The sequence below is a fragment of the Centrocercus urophasianus genome, unplaced genomic scaffold, assembly GCF_019232065.1.
Source record: "Centrocercus urophasianus isolate 14NV4802_14NV808 unplaced genomic scaffold, USGS_Curo_1.0 seq_12, whole genome shotgun sequence".
NCBI lineage: Eukaryota > Metazoa > Chordata > Aves > Galliformes > Phasianidae > Centrocercus > Centrocercus urophasianus.
The window spans coordinates 35,446,453-35,461,959 of NW_024884364.1; the positions used below are offsets into that span (position 1 = coordinate 35,446,453).

Sequence of the window (15,507 nt, forward strand, 5' to 3'; positions counted from 1 at the left end):
AGTCTTCATTTCCCCAGGCTGAACAGTCCCTGCTCTCTCAGCCTTTCTTCATAAGGGAAATGCTCCAGCACCTGATCATCTTAGTTGCCTTCCACTGAACTCTCTCTATAAGTTCCCTGTCTTTTTTAAACTGGGGAGCCATGAGCTGAACACAGCACTCCAGATGTGGCCACATCAAGGCAGAGCAGACAGGGAGGATCACTTCCCTTGACCTACTGGCCATGCTCTCTTTAATACACACCAGGATACCATTGGCCTTCTTGGCCACAAGGGCATGCTGCTGGCTCATGGCCAACCTGTTGTCCACCTGGACATCCTTTATCTCAGAGCTCTTCTCCAGCAGATGATGGTCTCTAATGTGATGAGACACAATGTAATATATATGAGTAAAACAATTGAGAAAGTATCCTAGAAATTTACTGGGAGTTATCTACTTCAGCCAACCTGCTAATATCAGGGTCATGTTCAGTTGGGTTTTTACTGTCTCCAAGGATGGAGGCTTGACAACCTCTTGGCAACATTCAGTGTTCAATCTCCTTTAGGGGACACAGAGGAGAAATAAATTAGTCTTCAATCTTGCTTTATCAGGCAAGTCAAGATCTTGGTTCTGTCCCATTGTAGGTAAATCAGGCACCGATACCACTTTTTTTCCTTATCTTGTTTTGTTATGACCCTTGAATCTTTCGTCATCTAAAACAGAATTATTGAACGTTTGAAACATTTATATAATGCAAAATGTAGATTTTTCTTTCCTAATGTTCCCTTGTGTTCAATCAGAATAATCCTCAAACTTTAGATTTTGTTATTCATTAGACATAAACTCCTGTCTGCTGAACTTGTATACAGTTTAGCTGGTTGATAAGTTTTATGTGGTTAGACTCTTTAAATGTAGTTATATCTGCGTAATAATTTTTCCTGCAGGATTGTCATTTATCATGTCTTTGTTTTTTACAGTCATTACATGAGACAGATATTGGAAGCTCTACGTTACTGTCATGATAATAATATAATTCACAGGGATGTGAAGGTAAGATATGGGATTTTTTTCCATTGCTGCATTAATACAAAGTACTAAACGTTGGTAGTTTCTCTACAGGAGAGGAAAAGGGGACCTATATAACAGAAAACTATTTAATGAGCATGTGTTTACTTTTATTGTATTGTATGAGATTATCACTTATCACTAATTCTGTCAGTGTAGAACATTTGGGAAGTCTTTGTTCACAGATTACATATGCATTTGATTGCAATTACTTTGGAAGTCATTTTGATTTCTGCTTCCTGAGTATTCATATGTGTTTGTACTTATTTTCTTGTTATGAAAACTTGTGTATAAATTAATTGCATAAATAAAACTGGAGTTTTTAGAGTAATTACATCATTATGACAGCACAGAAGAAGCTATCAAATCATCTAGACCAAAATTCTTTAGATAAGTGCATCCTTGAATGCTAGAATACTGGCAGTACTACCCACAGTTTACAAACAGTCTTTAATATTAGTTACTGTGAGAACAAGTTTTGGAGGAGAAATACAGGCTGTAGGGGCACTTTAAAATGCTTACAACTTTAGGAACACTTTAATAACACTGTATATATTATGTAACATTTGTGTGATTGTTTGTGGAAGTAATTTATCCCAAAGCATTACGGTATAAGTAGTTGGGAGTTTAAACCTAAGAATTTTGGTTTGTCTCTCTTCAGTTTGAATACATGCTATTTGTTCATTTTGTTGTCCTCTTAATCGCTGATAGGTTTTCTGATCTTGTTCTAGTGTGAAGGTTCTGAATCCTTTTAGTTGTTTGCTTATAATAGCATGTGAGTTTTAGAATGAACGCCATAGTTATGTGGCTTTGTCTTCCTGGGAGCTGCATTACTTGTCATTGGATGATGTCCTTGAACAAAAGCATATTTCAGTTTCAGTGGCCTTATTCCTCAGAAAAATGTAGATATATTTTTACAGCTTATTCAGTCTTTGAAAATTTTAAAACCACTGTTTTTATTAAATGCCATCCTTAGAAATAAAGCTACTCAATTACATGAGTGTTTAATCTTGATAAAAGCTGAGCAGAAATATTTTAACTATGAAGCTCACGTGTAGATCATTAAGTTAACTGCAGCATCTCAGCTCTAGATGTCACTGTAGGCAGTGTTTTGAAAGGAAGTAGGGTAAGTGAATGATTTCTGAATTATATGAATGAATGAAAGTGAAGTAATAAGGATCTGTAAGGTCGATACAGTCATTCTATGATTCTGTGATTATGCATTTTTTCCTCTTTTCTGTGTTATTTTAAACTGCAGAATGTTTGATCTTGATCTGATTCACAGGAAAATGTGTAGCTTTTAGTCCCTATTAGAATTAAGTGTCTTGTAGGCATTTTTGTGCTCACTTGGCTTTCAACTAATAAGAAGTCAGATTAGGAATACTTCAGTCTGCTGTTGTCTGATGCCAGAAACTTCATCTGTTCTTCTTAAGCAACAAGATGAACCAAAGCTGACTGCAGCCTATGATAAACTTACATCTCCCATGCCAGAATCAAAACATGAAAACTTTCACAAGATGGCCTCTGCTTGCCTTAATTTCCTTCTCTTACGAGAGGTCTTGAGTTTCTTTATCTTTTGTCCCTAACATTACTTGAAAGTTTGGTAATCTCTGACCTTTGCCTTATCTTTTGGTTAATGTGGTTCTGCTGCTGGGTGCTACATTTTCAGAAGCAGTTTTGCTGAGAAGTGCTGCTTGCTGAGAATTTAGACTGCTTGACATGCCACAGAGCTCAACAGCTACGTAGTTGGATACCTTTTGATCTGGAAGTTCCTATGTTCCAGTCACTTGCTCAGCCATTCAGAAAACCTGCATCTTCTGAGCTGGCCATTGCAGCACATTTTGAAGGGCTTAACAAAGGGTCTTTTAAACCCTTTGTTGTGCATGTTTGCCCTAATATTTTATGTTCCTGCTATAGAAATCAAGTATTTAATTTGTGATTATATAATTCACAATTCACCTGAAAACTTCCAAGTTAACACCAGGATGACTAAAAAGCACAAGAAGTTTAGCACATGAGCTGCGTTTTCCTGAAGTGCTTGTTTCTATGTCTTTTCCTCACGCCTCTCTGTTTTGAGAGGTTTTTCCTCCGTGAACTGTTGAACCAACATATTACTTTAGTTGCAGATTCTCAAATTGCCCATACTGCACAAAGGTTTTTCTACTCTTTAATATGGAATAAGCCAACTAATACAATTCAGAAATGTAAAGGAGATGTCACTTTAAACAGGTTCTATAGGAAAATACTAAAAGTATGTATTATTTTGGGGTACTAAGAAGAATTGGTGAAATGGGATTTTACCACAAACTTATGTTTAATCGGTAGTTCCCAAAATTTCATCCGTTTTCTTCCCTATTTGGTAAATGCAGCACTAGGGAACCAATTGGTCTAGAAAAGCAGAATAATAATTACTTAAGCCTATACTATCACCAAAAATTCAATGTTGAAGTTTACATCCTTAGACACCTTGCTGTGCTGAGGTTCCCTAAGTGTAAGGAAGGACAGAAGTTAGGGTTCTTATTTTGAGCCTGTGCAAAAACAAAAGCACCCTGGCGGTAAACTTGTCATGCAAATGTCTACTGCTACTGATCTAAACACAGTAGTCTGAGCAAATTTAAACTGCTTTGGTTTAGTCATGGTTTAGGTGTCTTGTCCTTGGTTTTTGCACAGTATGATGCACACCCACACAAACCAGCCTTCGTTCTCAAGAGCTCTTTCCTTTAGCATTCTGCAGTGTTAGACTCTGAAGCTGCCCACTTAAGGTTTTTCTGTAGATCATTTGTTAAGCATCACAAGAGAATTCTGTAGAATAAGCAAATGATGGTTTCTGTTTTCACAAGTAGCACTGTATTTAATAAAATACTATGTTCCTGTGATTTTTCTGTCTTTTTCACTTACCTCTTTATTGAACTTCTGCAGAATACAAAGCAGGTGTCAAATGATATGAAGTCTTGGGGTGCCTTTTACAGGAGGCCTAATATTTTGCATCTAACACCATATGCCAGTTTTGGGTCAATGTAGTGTTTCTGTCATGGAGCTCAGTCGTAGGGTCGGAAAGACAGAATTGATTGCTACACTTTATTGTGCAGTTTGCAGCAAGTGATTGGGCTTGTTAAAAAAAAAAAAACTGAACATCTAAAAAATAGCTGATATTCTGTAACACTTTCTGCATTCATTGGACAGCTTCCCTTGATCTCATTTGGAAGAATAGGGAAAAGACCACGCTACAAGAATAAATTCAAAACCACTCCTGTTTTGTACTCCTTTCATTCTGTTCATGGTTCTTAAATGTTTATTTTGAGTATAAGTTGTATACCCGTAAATAATAACCATTTATGCCTACCTAACTAAGTAAACAATAAAATTTGCCTCGCAGAGTTAAATTAGGAATGTGGAAATTCTGTGATTTTTTTTTTTATATTTATGTTAAATAGTACCAGAGGTTAAAAGTAAGTGCATGTATGCACTTCATCCTTTTTTCCCTCGCTTCATGTGCATTCGGATATCCCACAATTTTGTATGACTCACGTGTTTTACTCACTCTTCTGCTAGTGATCTGGGTTTAAACACTAATGTGAAGAAGGTACCTTCCGGAGTAACATGTGTTAATTCAAATTTGACGTGGTCTAATCATGTAACACTTTAGGGCGATTGCATGTTGGACTTCAGTGCTGGGCTGTCTGCCAGGTTAAACAGCTATTTGCTCACAGTGGGATGGGAGAGAGAGAATTCAAAAAGGTGAAAGTGCAAGAAATGATGGGTAGAGATATGGACAGTTTAATAAGGGAGAGGAATAATAATAATAAAAGAAGTGATGCACAGTGCAGTTGCTCACCATCAGCTAGCCAGTGCTTAGACAGACTCAAAGCTGAGCTTCTGAGGAAAAAAAAAAAGGGTTGATCTTGAGTGTATTTTGTAGTTCTCTGGGCCTTCTTCCGTAAGGCTTTGACAAATGATTAATCTATTTTTTTTTTTTTTTTTTTTTTGTTGGTAAAGAAAGCCCAGAAAACCTGGGAATAACGGTGACGGATGAGAACTATGTCCTCTATTTCGCACTAGTTTCTTCCCAGATCAGTTAGAAAGAAAACACTGTCCATCCAGCAAACATAAATGTATTTTTCTTTACATGGGTGAAGTGGCAATGCACAGTTCTCTGTGTGAATTACATGAATTCATTTATTATGACTGCTGTTGATTTTTAAAGCAAGACTGTTTAAAAAAAAAAAATACAAGTAATGTTACCATTTTATTTAAATATTTCCCATTTGATATAAAAGTCTCATTGTAGCAAGTCAAAATGAGCTGGCTGTTAGTAATATTCTCTTAACATCTTTCCATCATACTTCGTATTGGTGGGGTGTCTTCAATGAAAATATCAGTTCTGCGTTGGTGTTTTTCAGGTGTGGATTTTTTAAACAGACTGTATAGACTTTTCTTAAATGTTTTATCTAGCAGAAGGGTTGTAACTGGATCTATGCTACTCCTAGAAACACACAGACAAGTAAGGAAGTTTTTAATTTCTACTAGGTAGTTTATCTTTGAACAGTCTTCTTCTGGAAGCAATACATAAAATATGGGCCTGAAAATATGGTACGGAAGAAAGCAGGCAGTTAAAATTATCTGGATGACAAGAATGTTTCTTTTCACTGTTCTGTAAACCATATGGTTTTGTCCAATGTGGGTGTTTTTTTGTATTTTACTCAGGTGTCTGGTGAGGGAATAGTATGATAACAAAACAGTTAGAAAAAATAGAAAAAAACAAGCAGTAGCAAAAGAAGCTGCAGTCTTTGCAGTAAATTCACCTATTTCTACCTTCATGTTGTAACACGTGTGAAATGTTTGCCCCCCCCTTGCCCGAGCATCGTACGTGATAGCTGTTACCGTTACGCACAACACAATGAGCCATATAAAGATACAAAAATATTTAGCGAACTTTGGCTGACGAAACTTCTGAAGTCCACGTTTGTACAAGTTTTTTGTGACTGCTTGGGAGTGTCGTGCATCATTGTTCTTCTTCAGCGTTGCATACTGACTTAAAGCGATTGTACACAAAATGGTGATTGTAACATACATGCAGACGTGCATGACAATAGTTCCGAGGTGATACGCTACTCTGCATACATCAGAGCCATATGTCCACTGGTGCCCTTTTGCAAAATAGCCAGCCACAAAAGGCATGGTGCTACATACGAGTAAATTAGCAGTGATGAGATTTACCAGATAAATGTGCTGTGTTCTTTTTGTGGATGCTTGTCTTGAAAACACCCAAGCAGCGAGAGTATTTCCAAAACTGCCAGTAATAAATAGGAAACAGTAGATGACTGGTAGAGCTACAGTAGTAGCTATCGATGGGTGAAGAACGCATGTTGAATTTCTCATTTATGCCAAATCTTGAATGGATGATGAGAGCTGAAACACAATTAAAGGAATTATTCTTCTGTAATGTGCATCTAATATATCTTTTTTTTCTTCATATTTTAAACTTTTTAACTTTTACTTTTTCTCCTCTGCTTTTCATTGTTACCAATTCGTAATTGTTCTCTGTGGTTATCATTTTCAGTTTGCATGAGCTTACTGTTTAGATGTTCTTTTACTGACAGATTTTTGGCAGTAAAAAATACAAAGCTGACTTATGTTTAAAAAAAAAAAAAAAAAAAAAAAATGTGCTTAGAATCTAATAAAATAAATGAGGAAACAGAAGGTTGAAGGTAGGGTCTGAAAGTAACTTCTGTGGTCTTAAGTTATTTCTCAGTCTTCTAGAACACTTGTAACCTACTTTGGAAACCACTCTGGACTATTTCAAGTTAAATAAGCAAAATAAATACAAAGCATTTCAGTATTTGCAGAAATGCACAGGAGTGTCTCTTACCTACATTTAAGTAAGAATTAAACTGTACATGATTCTGGAAGCTAGTTGGATGCTTTTTTTTTTTTCTTTTTTCTTTCTTTTTTTCTTTCTTTTTTTTTTTTTTTTTTTTTGCTGATGATAGTATCTAACTTACTTAGGGCTCTAATCTTAGGTATACGTTATGCATAAATGATGTAGTTATGAGCATGTAAATGATTGCTGAAAACTGTGATATATTTCCAAGTTTAGTTTTCAATTTATTCTGTATTTCTAGACTGTAGGCAAGAAATCAGTTCTAGTTGGTGTTTAAAGCCCTGTAGAATGACTGCATATAAAAATGAGTCTTTGACTTACTAACGTATGGTGAAGAGAGATTATCATTTTGTACAGGTGAAAGTTCAGTAAAGTGCAACTTAGCTTAAATTGCATATAAAAGTACATGGGAAAAAAAAATAACATTTCAAAGTCACAAATTGATTAAAAAAAAAAATTTTAAACAGCCATAAGCAAATGAATTCAAATTCCAAAGAGCATTCTTTGTAACTATAATGAAATACCCAGGCACCAAGCAGATTACATTATGAAATAATTGTAAAACTTCTATTTAAAAATATGCTATAAGCCATGACTAGCAATTTGTAAATTAAACCAAATTTTTTTGCAGTTGTTGAATCTTTACCTAAGTCCCATATAGATCGTTGAACCAAAGTATATTAAATTATTTTATTACAATGAGTTACATTCACGAAATAACGTTTGGACTCGATCCTCTAGACATTTATCAATTATTTTTATGTGAATGTTTCGAAGCAAAGAAGTAGCACTTTCAAACTTACCTATGCAAACTGCAGGCGTCTTCCTTTGGAGAGGGAATTTTTGTCCAATGTCCTTTTTTTCTTTACACCGATGCAGTGAAAAAGATATTTAAATCTGGAAAACACAGTTAAGAAAAATGCCTTTGTGGCATAAGTAGGTTTTCAGAATGTGCCTTTTCTTCTTTTACAGTGTCAAAAGGCAGCTAGACACTAAAAGTTCAAACCAAAAGATGTTTTCTGTGCAAAAAATCTTTGAATTTAGGTCAGGATATGCCTCCATTAGAGATTTTAAAAGAATGCAAGATAAAAGTGGAAGAATGATTCTAGCAGTCCTTTGGCCATGTAATTATTTCAGAGAAATACTTAAAATACTTTTAAGGCGTGGAGCTCTTGTTACTATCACGCTCTTTGAGACTGCCCACTTCCCAGAATGGAAAAAAATGAAGTTCGTATTTTGTAGGTGAGAACTTTAACTGCAGTTTAATTGCTCTTCAGATCCCAGGATTTTCACAGAGCTGTCCATCTGTTCTTGAATTCCACATGCAACAACGATAATGACATATCCGTGTCTGCCCTCCTGTCAGTGACCAAATGAACACATCACGTATGTCCTGTCAGATGATGCATTCTGTGCAAGCAGTTTATAGCTGATGCATTCTCAGCTTTCTAACCATTCAGGGGAAACTGACTTGGCTTGTTTCCAAGAAATAGGAAGTTTAATGTAAGTCATCCAGAAGGCTGATAGCCAGGACAGTTTCCTTCCTGAAGAAGTTTCATCACAGATCAGTATCAGTCAAATTCTGCTTAAGTCTGCAGAACATAAAACTTCTGGATTTACCCCTGTGTGATACATCTGTGGTTGTCAGATATGGCTTTTCAGAAGCAGTAAGTTCCTTTATGAGAACAGAGGAGGTGCCGTATTTTATGCACTTTTAGTATTGTTGTGTAAGTTTTGCCTTGCATTTAAGGACTCACAGTGAAAACACACTTTAGGGATCTCAATGGATTTAATTATTCAGTCTCATTATTGATTTTATTTATGTTGCTGTAAAATGATAGACATGTATGCTGTCCACCTTTTTAGGTTAGACAATTCATGTCATTTAAAAGTAAATTTAAGTGAAGGAAGCTTGCTTGGAATATTAGTAAGTAGCTTGTAGTGCTGTGGCTCCTTTGCATGCATTTTAATTTTTATTCTGTGTTAAGCTTTACCTTCTTTTTCTTCTTTTTCTGTTTGAATAAATAACTATATTAAAATCTGCTCTAATAGAAGGATTCTTATAGTAATTAAATGTCTAATAGTCTATTACAGAGTCTTAGAAATCCATGTTTCTGTATTGTTCCATCCAGTTTTAGACACAAGAGTACATATCCTGAAAATTTGCTAAGTGGAGACCATGGTTTTATGCCAAAAAATGGTGTGAGCAATTTCAGTTAGCAGTTAGTTTTGTTGTTATTCAACTGGTTATTACATCTAGCCTGTTGTATTTGTAGTTCAATTACCATAATTCTTTCTATGTGAGGAAATTATGCTACCTTTTTTCTGAATTACTGTATAATGGCTTAATATACTGAATTATAATTTATCAGACTTCATTTTGTAACTGATTAGTGAGATGGGCGACAAGTGAATGGGACATTGAGTAAACAACAAAAAAAAAGAAATTGGTTCCAAGCACTCTCACAATTCTTGTACACTATTTCCATTTGTCTGACCTACAAATGGCTTATTTTATCTAATGCATATTTGATGATATGCAAACAGTACACGTGCATCTCTTAGGCAATTCACTCTTAAGTTCTTAATAATGATCTTCATGTATTCTCTTCCCCTTACTTATTTCTATTTCTAGCCCCCTTAAACCATGATTATTATGCTTGTTTCTAGATTTTATATACTAACAAACAGTGTGTGCTGCCTTTTTTTATTGTATACAAACCTATTTTGTGGCTCAAAATCACAAAGACAAGAAAATTCACAGTGCGGGAGCCATTTCGGTTAGCCACTTATAACTTGTACCTAACTGTATTATATAGTACAGCCATAGGCAACAGTGATACACACTAAAACCACCTGGCCACTACCTCTCCCTTCCACCTGCTAGAGATGATAGAAGACAACCCAGTTAATCTCATATCTTGTGCCTGTCTCAACTTGTGTGAATATCTGGGCTGTTCCTGTCAGGCAACAGAGTGTAATGTGGATTGGCAGCAGCTGCTCCTTACAGGATGGAAGAGGGCAGCAGTCCATTTACCTGTGGCTCCTGTGGCAGTCCTGATTCTCTATCCCATGGAAGGCCCAGGAGATGCACTTAACCTTGTTGCTTGATGGAAGAAAGGCAACTTTTAGGATAAAGTGCACAAAAGTGGATGCCCCTAGATAGGGCCACTATGGATGCTAAGGCTGAACTATACTAAATAAATGTGTAACATGTTAAATATGCATCAATCTGTAACATGAGATTTAATTTCCAGTACTTGGAATTTGATCTATTGTATAGGTGTATAAAAATGCAAAAAGAATAAGCAAAGTTTTGTTGATTATGTATGTGAAGTATATTACATATTTTATATGCAGCCCCATATAATTCCTCTTCACTCAGTGCAGCCAGGCAAGCCAAAAAGTTAGAAACTCCTTACTGTATGGCATTTATTACCAGGATAAGTCTCTAAAATGCATTGACTACTGCAAACATGCAATTCATGTCTTCCTTCATATAGCTGAGTTAGAACTTTGACTTCTGATTCTAGTTTTTTTTGTTTAATCGTCAGAATTGAAAGTTTATTGGCTGTATAAACTTCTAAGAGATGCAATTCATTTTCAGTTGCATGTGTAGATCCGGGAGAGTTGTTGCAGGCTGTCAGGTGAAGTCTCTGGTGACTGGAAAAAGGGAAACGTCGCTCCCATTTTTACGAAGGGTAGAAAAGTCATCTAGTGAGTCTCAGTGTCATCTACCTGGACTTCTGCAAGACCATTGACAGGGTCCCATACCACATCCTTATCTCTGAATTGGAAAGATAGTGATTTGAAGAGTGGATTACTCAGTGGCTAAATATTTGGTTGGATGGTTGCAGCAAGAGGATTGTGGTCAACAGATCTGTGTCTAAGTGGAGGCCAGTGATGAATTGTCTGGATGAGGAGCTGCGAGATATGGTTTAGTAGCTTGTGGTAGCAGTGGTAATCAGAGCACGGTTGGACTAGATGATCTTATAGGTTGTTGTTTCCAACCTTACGATTCTATGATTCTATGAATGGTGTCCCTCAGGGGTATATCTTGGGACCTGTGCTCTTCAACATCTTTATCAACAACCTAGACAATGGGATTGAGTGCACCTTGAGCAAGTTTGCAGGTGACACCAAGCTGAGCAGTGTAGTTCACATCAGAAGGGAGGGATGCTATCCAGAGAGACCTGGACGAACTTGAAACATGGGCCCACATTGAACTGAAAGAGGTTCAACTAGTCCAAGTGCAGGGTGCTGCACCTTAGTATGGGCAATCCCGGATACGTGTACAGTGTGGAAGAAGAACTTGCTGAAAGCAGTCCTGTGGAGAAGGACTCTGGGATCCTGGTGAACAAAAAGCTAGGCATGAGCCAGCAGTGTGTTCTTGCAGCCCACAAGGCCAACTGTGTCCTGGGCTGCAGGGGTGGCCAGCAGGGAGGGGGGGGGGGAAAGTGATTGTCCCTCTCTGCTCTACCCTCATAAGGTCCCACCTGGAGTGCAGCATCAAGGCCTGGGGCGTTCAGCACAAGAAGGATGTGAAACTGTTGGAGTGGGTACAGAGGAGGCCATGAAGATGATGGGAGGGCTGGAGCACCTAGCCTGCAAAGAAAGACTGAGGAAGCTGGCCTTGTTCAGCCTGGAGAAGGGTCTGAGGAGACTTCGTCATATATATTTATATACCTCAGTAGATGTATTTATGAGAGCAGCTCTGAAAGTAATGCCTCTTATTGTATTAGTCCACAAGGTCAAAGGCAGATGTTGGTTGTATAGCAGTAGGGGTTGAACCTTCCTGCCAGTATCCCATTCCGTTTTGCTGCCATGTGACAGAGGGCAGCAAAGGGGCAGTCTGACACAATGGCGTCTGAAATGGAAGTGCAGATGAAGCAAAGGTGTGTCACTGAATTCCTCCATGCTGACAAAATTGTACCCATTGAAGTTCATTGATGCTTGCTGAATATTTATGGAGGCTGAACGGTAGATGTGGACAGAGTGAGACAATGGGTGGTGTGTTTCAGCAGTGGTGACAGAGATGTGAGAAATCCAGTCACATTCTTGACAGCCATGCAGATTTTTTCAAGCATGATATTCAGGGTCTTGTTCATTGCTGGCAAAAAAATGCATAGCTAATGGTGATAACTATTTTGGAAAATAGTGTTTTGTAGCTGCGAATTTTCTCTATCAAGTAGTGTTACTGTGCTCTTTTTCCCTCATAGTTTCCATGGAAATAAATAGGAGACATTACTTTTGGAGCAGTGCATTTAATATTGTGAGAAATACTGACCAAATCAAAGTTCTCTAAGTTCATGTTTAAATCTACTCAGCTTGAGCTGAGTACTACGCTGAATCAGTGGATATAAAAGAGATGGCAGATTTTAATTTGGTCTTTGTTAGACTGTTTGTTGTTTTTTTTTTTTTTTTTGCTGTTCATTGATGATTTATTTTCAGCAGCTTTAGAATTGCCGTTATAGTTGAGCAGAATAGGTTCAAAATTGTAGTTCTTATACTGTTTGATGCATTGTGAGAATTTGCAATATAATTCCGGTATTTCTAGGATCCTTTGTGATATAGATAAGGGATAGTATTGCACCCATACCTTCAGCTATTTGGTTGTCATTAAATAAGCACGTTTATGTGCTCTGGGTAGTTGTTTTGTATAGAGAATCGCTAATTAAACAATACCTTTTAAACTGGAAAGCATAGAGTTACAGTTGACAGTACTTAAAAGAATCATCTTTTGATGTTTTTAGACTTCAGGACTTCAGTGCTAAAAACTTCAGATTTTTTCCCAGATGAAATACTCTGTGCAGCCTCCAGAGGTCTCTTTTACTATTCTTGATTTTCAAAAATCGGTGACTGTTTACTGGGCATGATAATTTTTGCTTTGATTTTTAGTTTTTAACATGAGAACTGTTCTGATCATTGCAGATAAAGAGGAAGCTTTCTCTGTGGTTTTCTTTCACTGTGCTGTAACTCATGTATTTTCAAGTTAAATGTTCATAAGAGCTTTTTAGCTTTTGTATGAGGCTCTTAAACTTTTGAGAAATTGCAAAAGTACTAAAGCAAAAATAAAAATCTGAAGCATGGTGATAAAGGCAAAACTGATGCACAAAAGGTAGATTTTCTTGACTGCAAATTGGAAAGCTTTGTCTCCAAAATGAATTTCTTGCTGATAAGGAACAATGTTATGTCCCCTGTCAAGTATTTTCATCAGACTTTTAATGTGTTGTTGACAATACGCATGTAGAAATTTTTTTGTGTGAGAAACAGTGGGTATGTTTTCATTTTAAAAGCACACAGTCATCTGTATCTGTGGTTTGAGATATTCCGAAGTAGCTGACCTTGCTTTTTAATAGGTGCAAAGATGTACTAACCATCTCTGTATGCAAAATTAAAGGAACCAGTACTCATCATTTACAGCAAAAAGCAAGATAATCCCTGAGGGCAGCATGAAGCACAATGTACCTTTCTGGTGTACTTTAAGTAATTGATTCAGCTTGCAAAAATACAGGCTTAGAAGTAAACCCTAGCATTTTTTCATCTTCATTTTTATCTCATTTTCAGCTCTTTGATACACAGCTATTTCTCTTCTATTCATGTTCTTATATCTATGCTTAACACTCTTAACAATGGAGTCTGAATGTTAAGGTTTCTTTCATCTTCATCCTTTCCCCTCAACTATTCCCACCCTCATGAAGTCTGAACAACTTCTGTACATGGATTTTTCCTATCTATTAATATTTACAAGCTGTGAGTGCTAACAGCTCTGTAGCACCTTCTCTGTTTTCTTGGATTCCCTTGGCAGGGTGCCCTCAGTAATAGGGAATATTTCTGAGATGGAAAAAAGGCTGGCCAAAGAGTCTCAGCCTTACAGAGAATGTGTTGAAAATACATTTAAAACATTGGTTTTTTTTAACTTGTATGCTTTATTTATGCTGTGCAACTAAACTCCTTCTACCCACCCTGATTCTGTGTGTGATTTCAGAGAGAGTATTAAACTAAGGTGTTCACATATATATTTTTTCCAGTATAAGGAATAATGTGACTCTTACTTATTTATCAGTAGTGTATGATTCAGTAATGTGAGTTATAGTTCTCTCTTGTGGTTTCGTTGACGGATATTGTGAAAGAGGTTGTTCAATTAAGGTTTCAAATTTGGGCTATAATTTTCTTACCTAGCAGAAGATGCCAAGTTGTAAGTCCCAAAGGTAATAAGAGTGAGTTTCAATATAGAAATAAAAATCGGTTATTCAAGTCAGATACAATTGAATGTGCTAATAATTAAAAGTTATTAGCTTGTTTCTGGCATGCAGTTTTGTTTTGTGGCTTATGCTATTCAGAGTCTTTAAAGTCTGTGTGGTACAAATACAACATCACAATCAGATTTGCAGTTTGCCATGAGAAAAAGGAGAATCAAAGAGGATGGACCCTGGATTATTTAGCAAGTCTCTTTTAGAATTTTATGTTGAAATTCAGTTGAAGTTTCAATACGTTACTGTATTTGGCCTTCCTATCGCTTAGGAAGCATTGCTAAGATGAGAAGTAACAAACATAGTAACACTACTGAATTGACTAATGATGGGATCACCTGAAATGTCACATTGTAATTTTCAGCAGATCTCCCAGGAGCTTCCAAATTCTTTGCACTTGACTATAATGTCTTGCAGTGCCATCTGTATACCCTCTGAAGCTGGTAAAATTGATTTCAAAAAAAAAAGAAAAGAAAAAAGAAAAAAATAAGATTAAATATTAAAACACAGTGAAAGTGCCTGTGTTTGGAATTTGTTCAGCCGTAATTCTTTCCTACATGACAATACTGTCTAGTTTCAGATCCTGTTGTGAGCCAATTGATGCTTCAGGCCTTTGACATCTTGAAGCACTGATTTGCACACTTGTGAAAATCTGTCATCTGCTTATTTTGTTGCTTTTTTTTGTTGTTGTTGTTGCTGTTGTTGTAACTGCTATTCCTTTAATATCAGACTCTGACAAAGAGCATACAATTAGTTATTCCTGTTTCCCCTTTTACACACCGTACCTGGTGTTACGGACCTAATGCGTCCTCTTTCAGTTTCTGAGCTCAAGCATTTACTTGTTTTATGTAGTCTGCATAGAAACTGTACCATATAAATTATGGAATATCGTAATGATGGCTTCTCAGTTTTTTTTCTCCTAGTTTTAATAGTGACTTTGCTGCTTTATTGCTGTTGAACAGAGTTTGGTATCGTACTCCTTTTTTAGGATTGACTACCTTGAATATTTGTGTATTGCTTAAAAACTTTGTCATCTCCTTAGTCTCATTCATTCCAGATAGCACTCAACAGAGTTGATAAATGAATCTATTTGGATATTCTTGGGTAATGTCCTGAAGGAAAAAATATATATATTTATTTTTAAAGCTTTATTTCCACTTTTTAACTAGTTCCAAAATAAGAAATATCATCTAATATTCTAATTTCTTTAGGACCTTTTGTGAATGATCTTGCTAGAGTCCATGTACAACATTATCCCCTTTGTCCTGATGCTTCTCAAGTCTACTGGAGAGCTCCTTTGCTGGCTCCTCTGTAACAGCACTGCTAGAGCT

At 36.6% G+C, this 15,507-nt stretch overlaps 2 protein-coding genes across 6 annotated transcripts in view; one reads left to right on the forward strand and one right to left on the reverse strand.

Annotated features, from left to right (window-relative positions):
- Nucleotides 1-15,507, forward strand: part of CASK (calcium/calmodulin dependent serine protein kinase) — a 196,511-nt gene that overhangs the window by 89,896 nt on the left and 91,108 nt on the right. For all 4 annotated transcript variants that reach the window (XM_042810955.1, XM_042810956.1, XM_042810957.1 and 1 more), the window contains exon 5: nucleotides 955-1,027. In XM_042810955.1, the coding sequence (XP_042666889.1) occupies nucleotides 955-1,027 (73 nt within the window). The remainder of the gene's footprint in view (nucleotides 1-954; nucleotides 1,028-15,507) is intronic.
- Nucleotides 5,142-8,351, reverse strand: GPR82 (G protein-coupled receptor 82). Of its 2 annotated transcripts, XM_042810963.1 has the most exons (3): nucleotides 8,174-8,351; nucleotides 7,727-7,820; nucleotides 5,142-6,451 (listed from the first exon to the last, which is right to left on the reverse strand). In XM_042810963.1, exon 3 carries the CDS (start codon nucleotides 6,419-6,421, stop codon nucleotides 5,366-5,368), a length of 1,056 nt encoding a protein of 351 aa, XP_042666897.1. In that variant the 5' UTR covers nucleotides 6,422-6,451; nucleotides 7,727-7,820; nucleotides 8,174-8,351; the 3' UTR covers nucleotides 5,142-5,365. The 2 variants fall into 2 exon arrangements, with proteins under 2 accessions (XP_042666897.1, XP_042666896.1); XM_042810962.1 differs by having other exon boundaries at nucleotides 7,727-8,351.

What these genes read in the sequence shown, in the direction of transcription:
- GPR82 (XM_042810963.1), bottom strand. Translation starts at nt 6,421, where the DNA reads ATGAGAAATTCAACATGCGTTCTTCACCCATCGATAGCTACTACTGTA.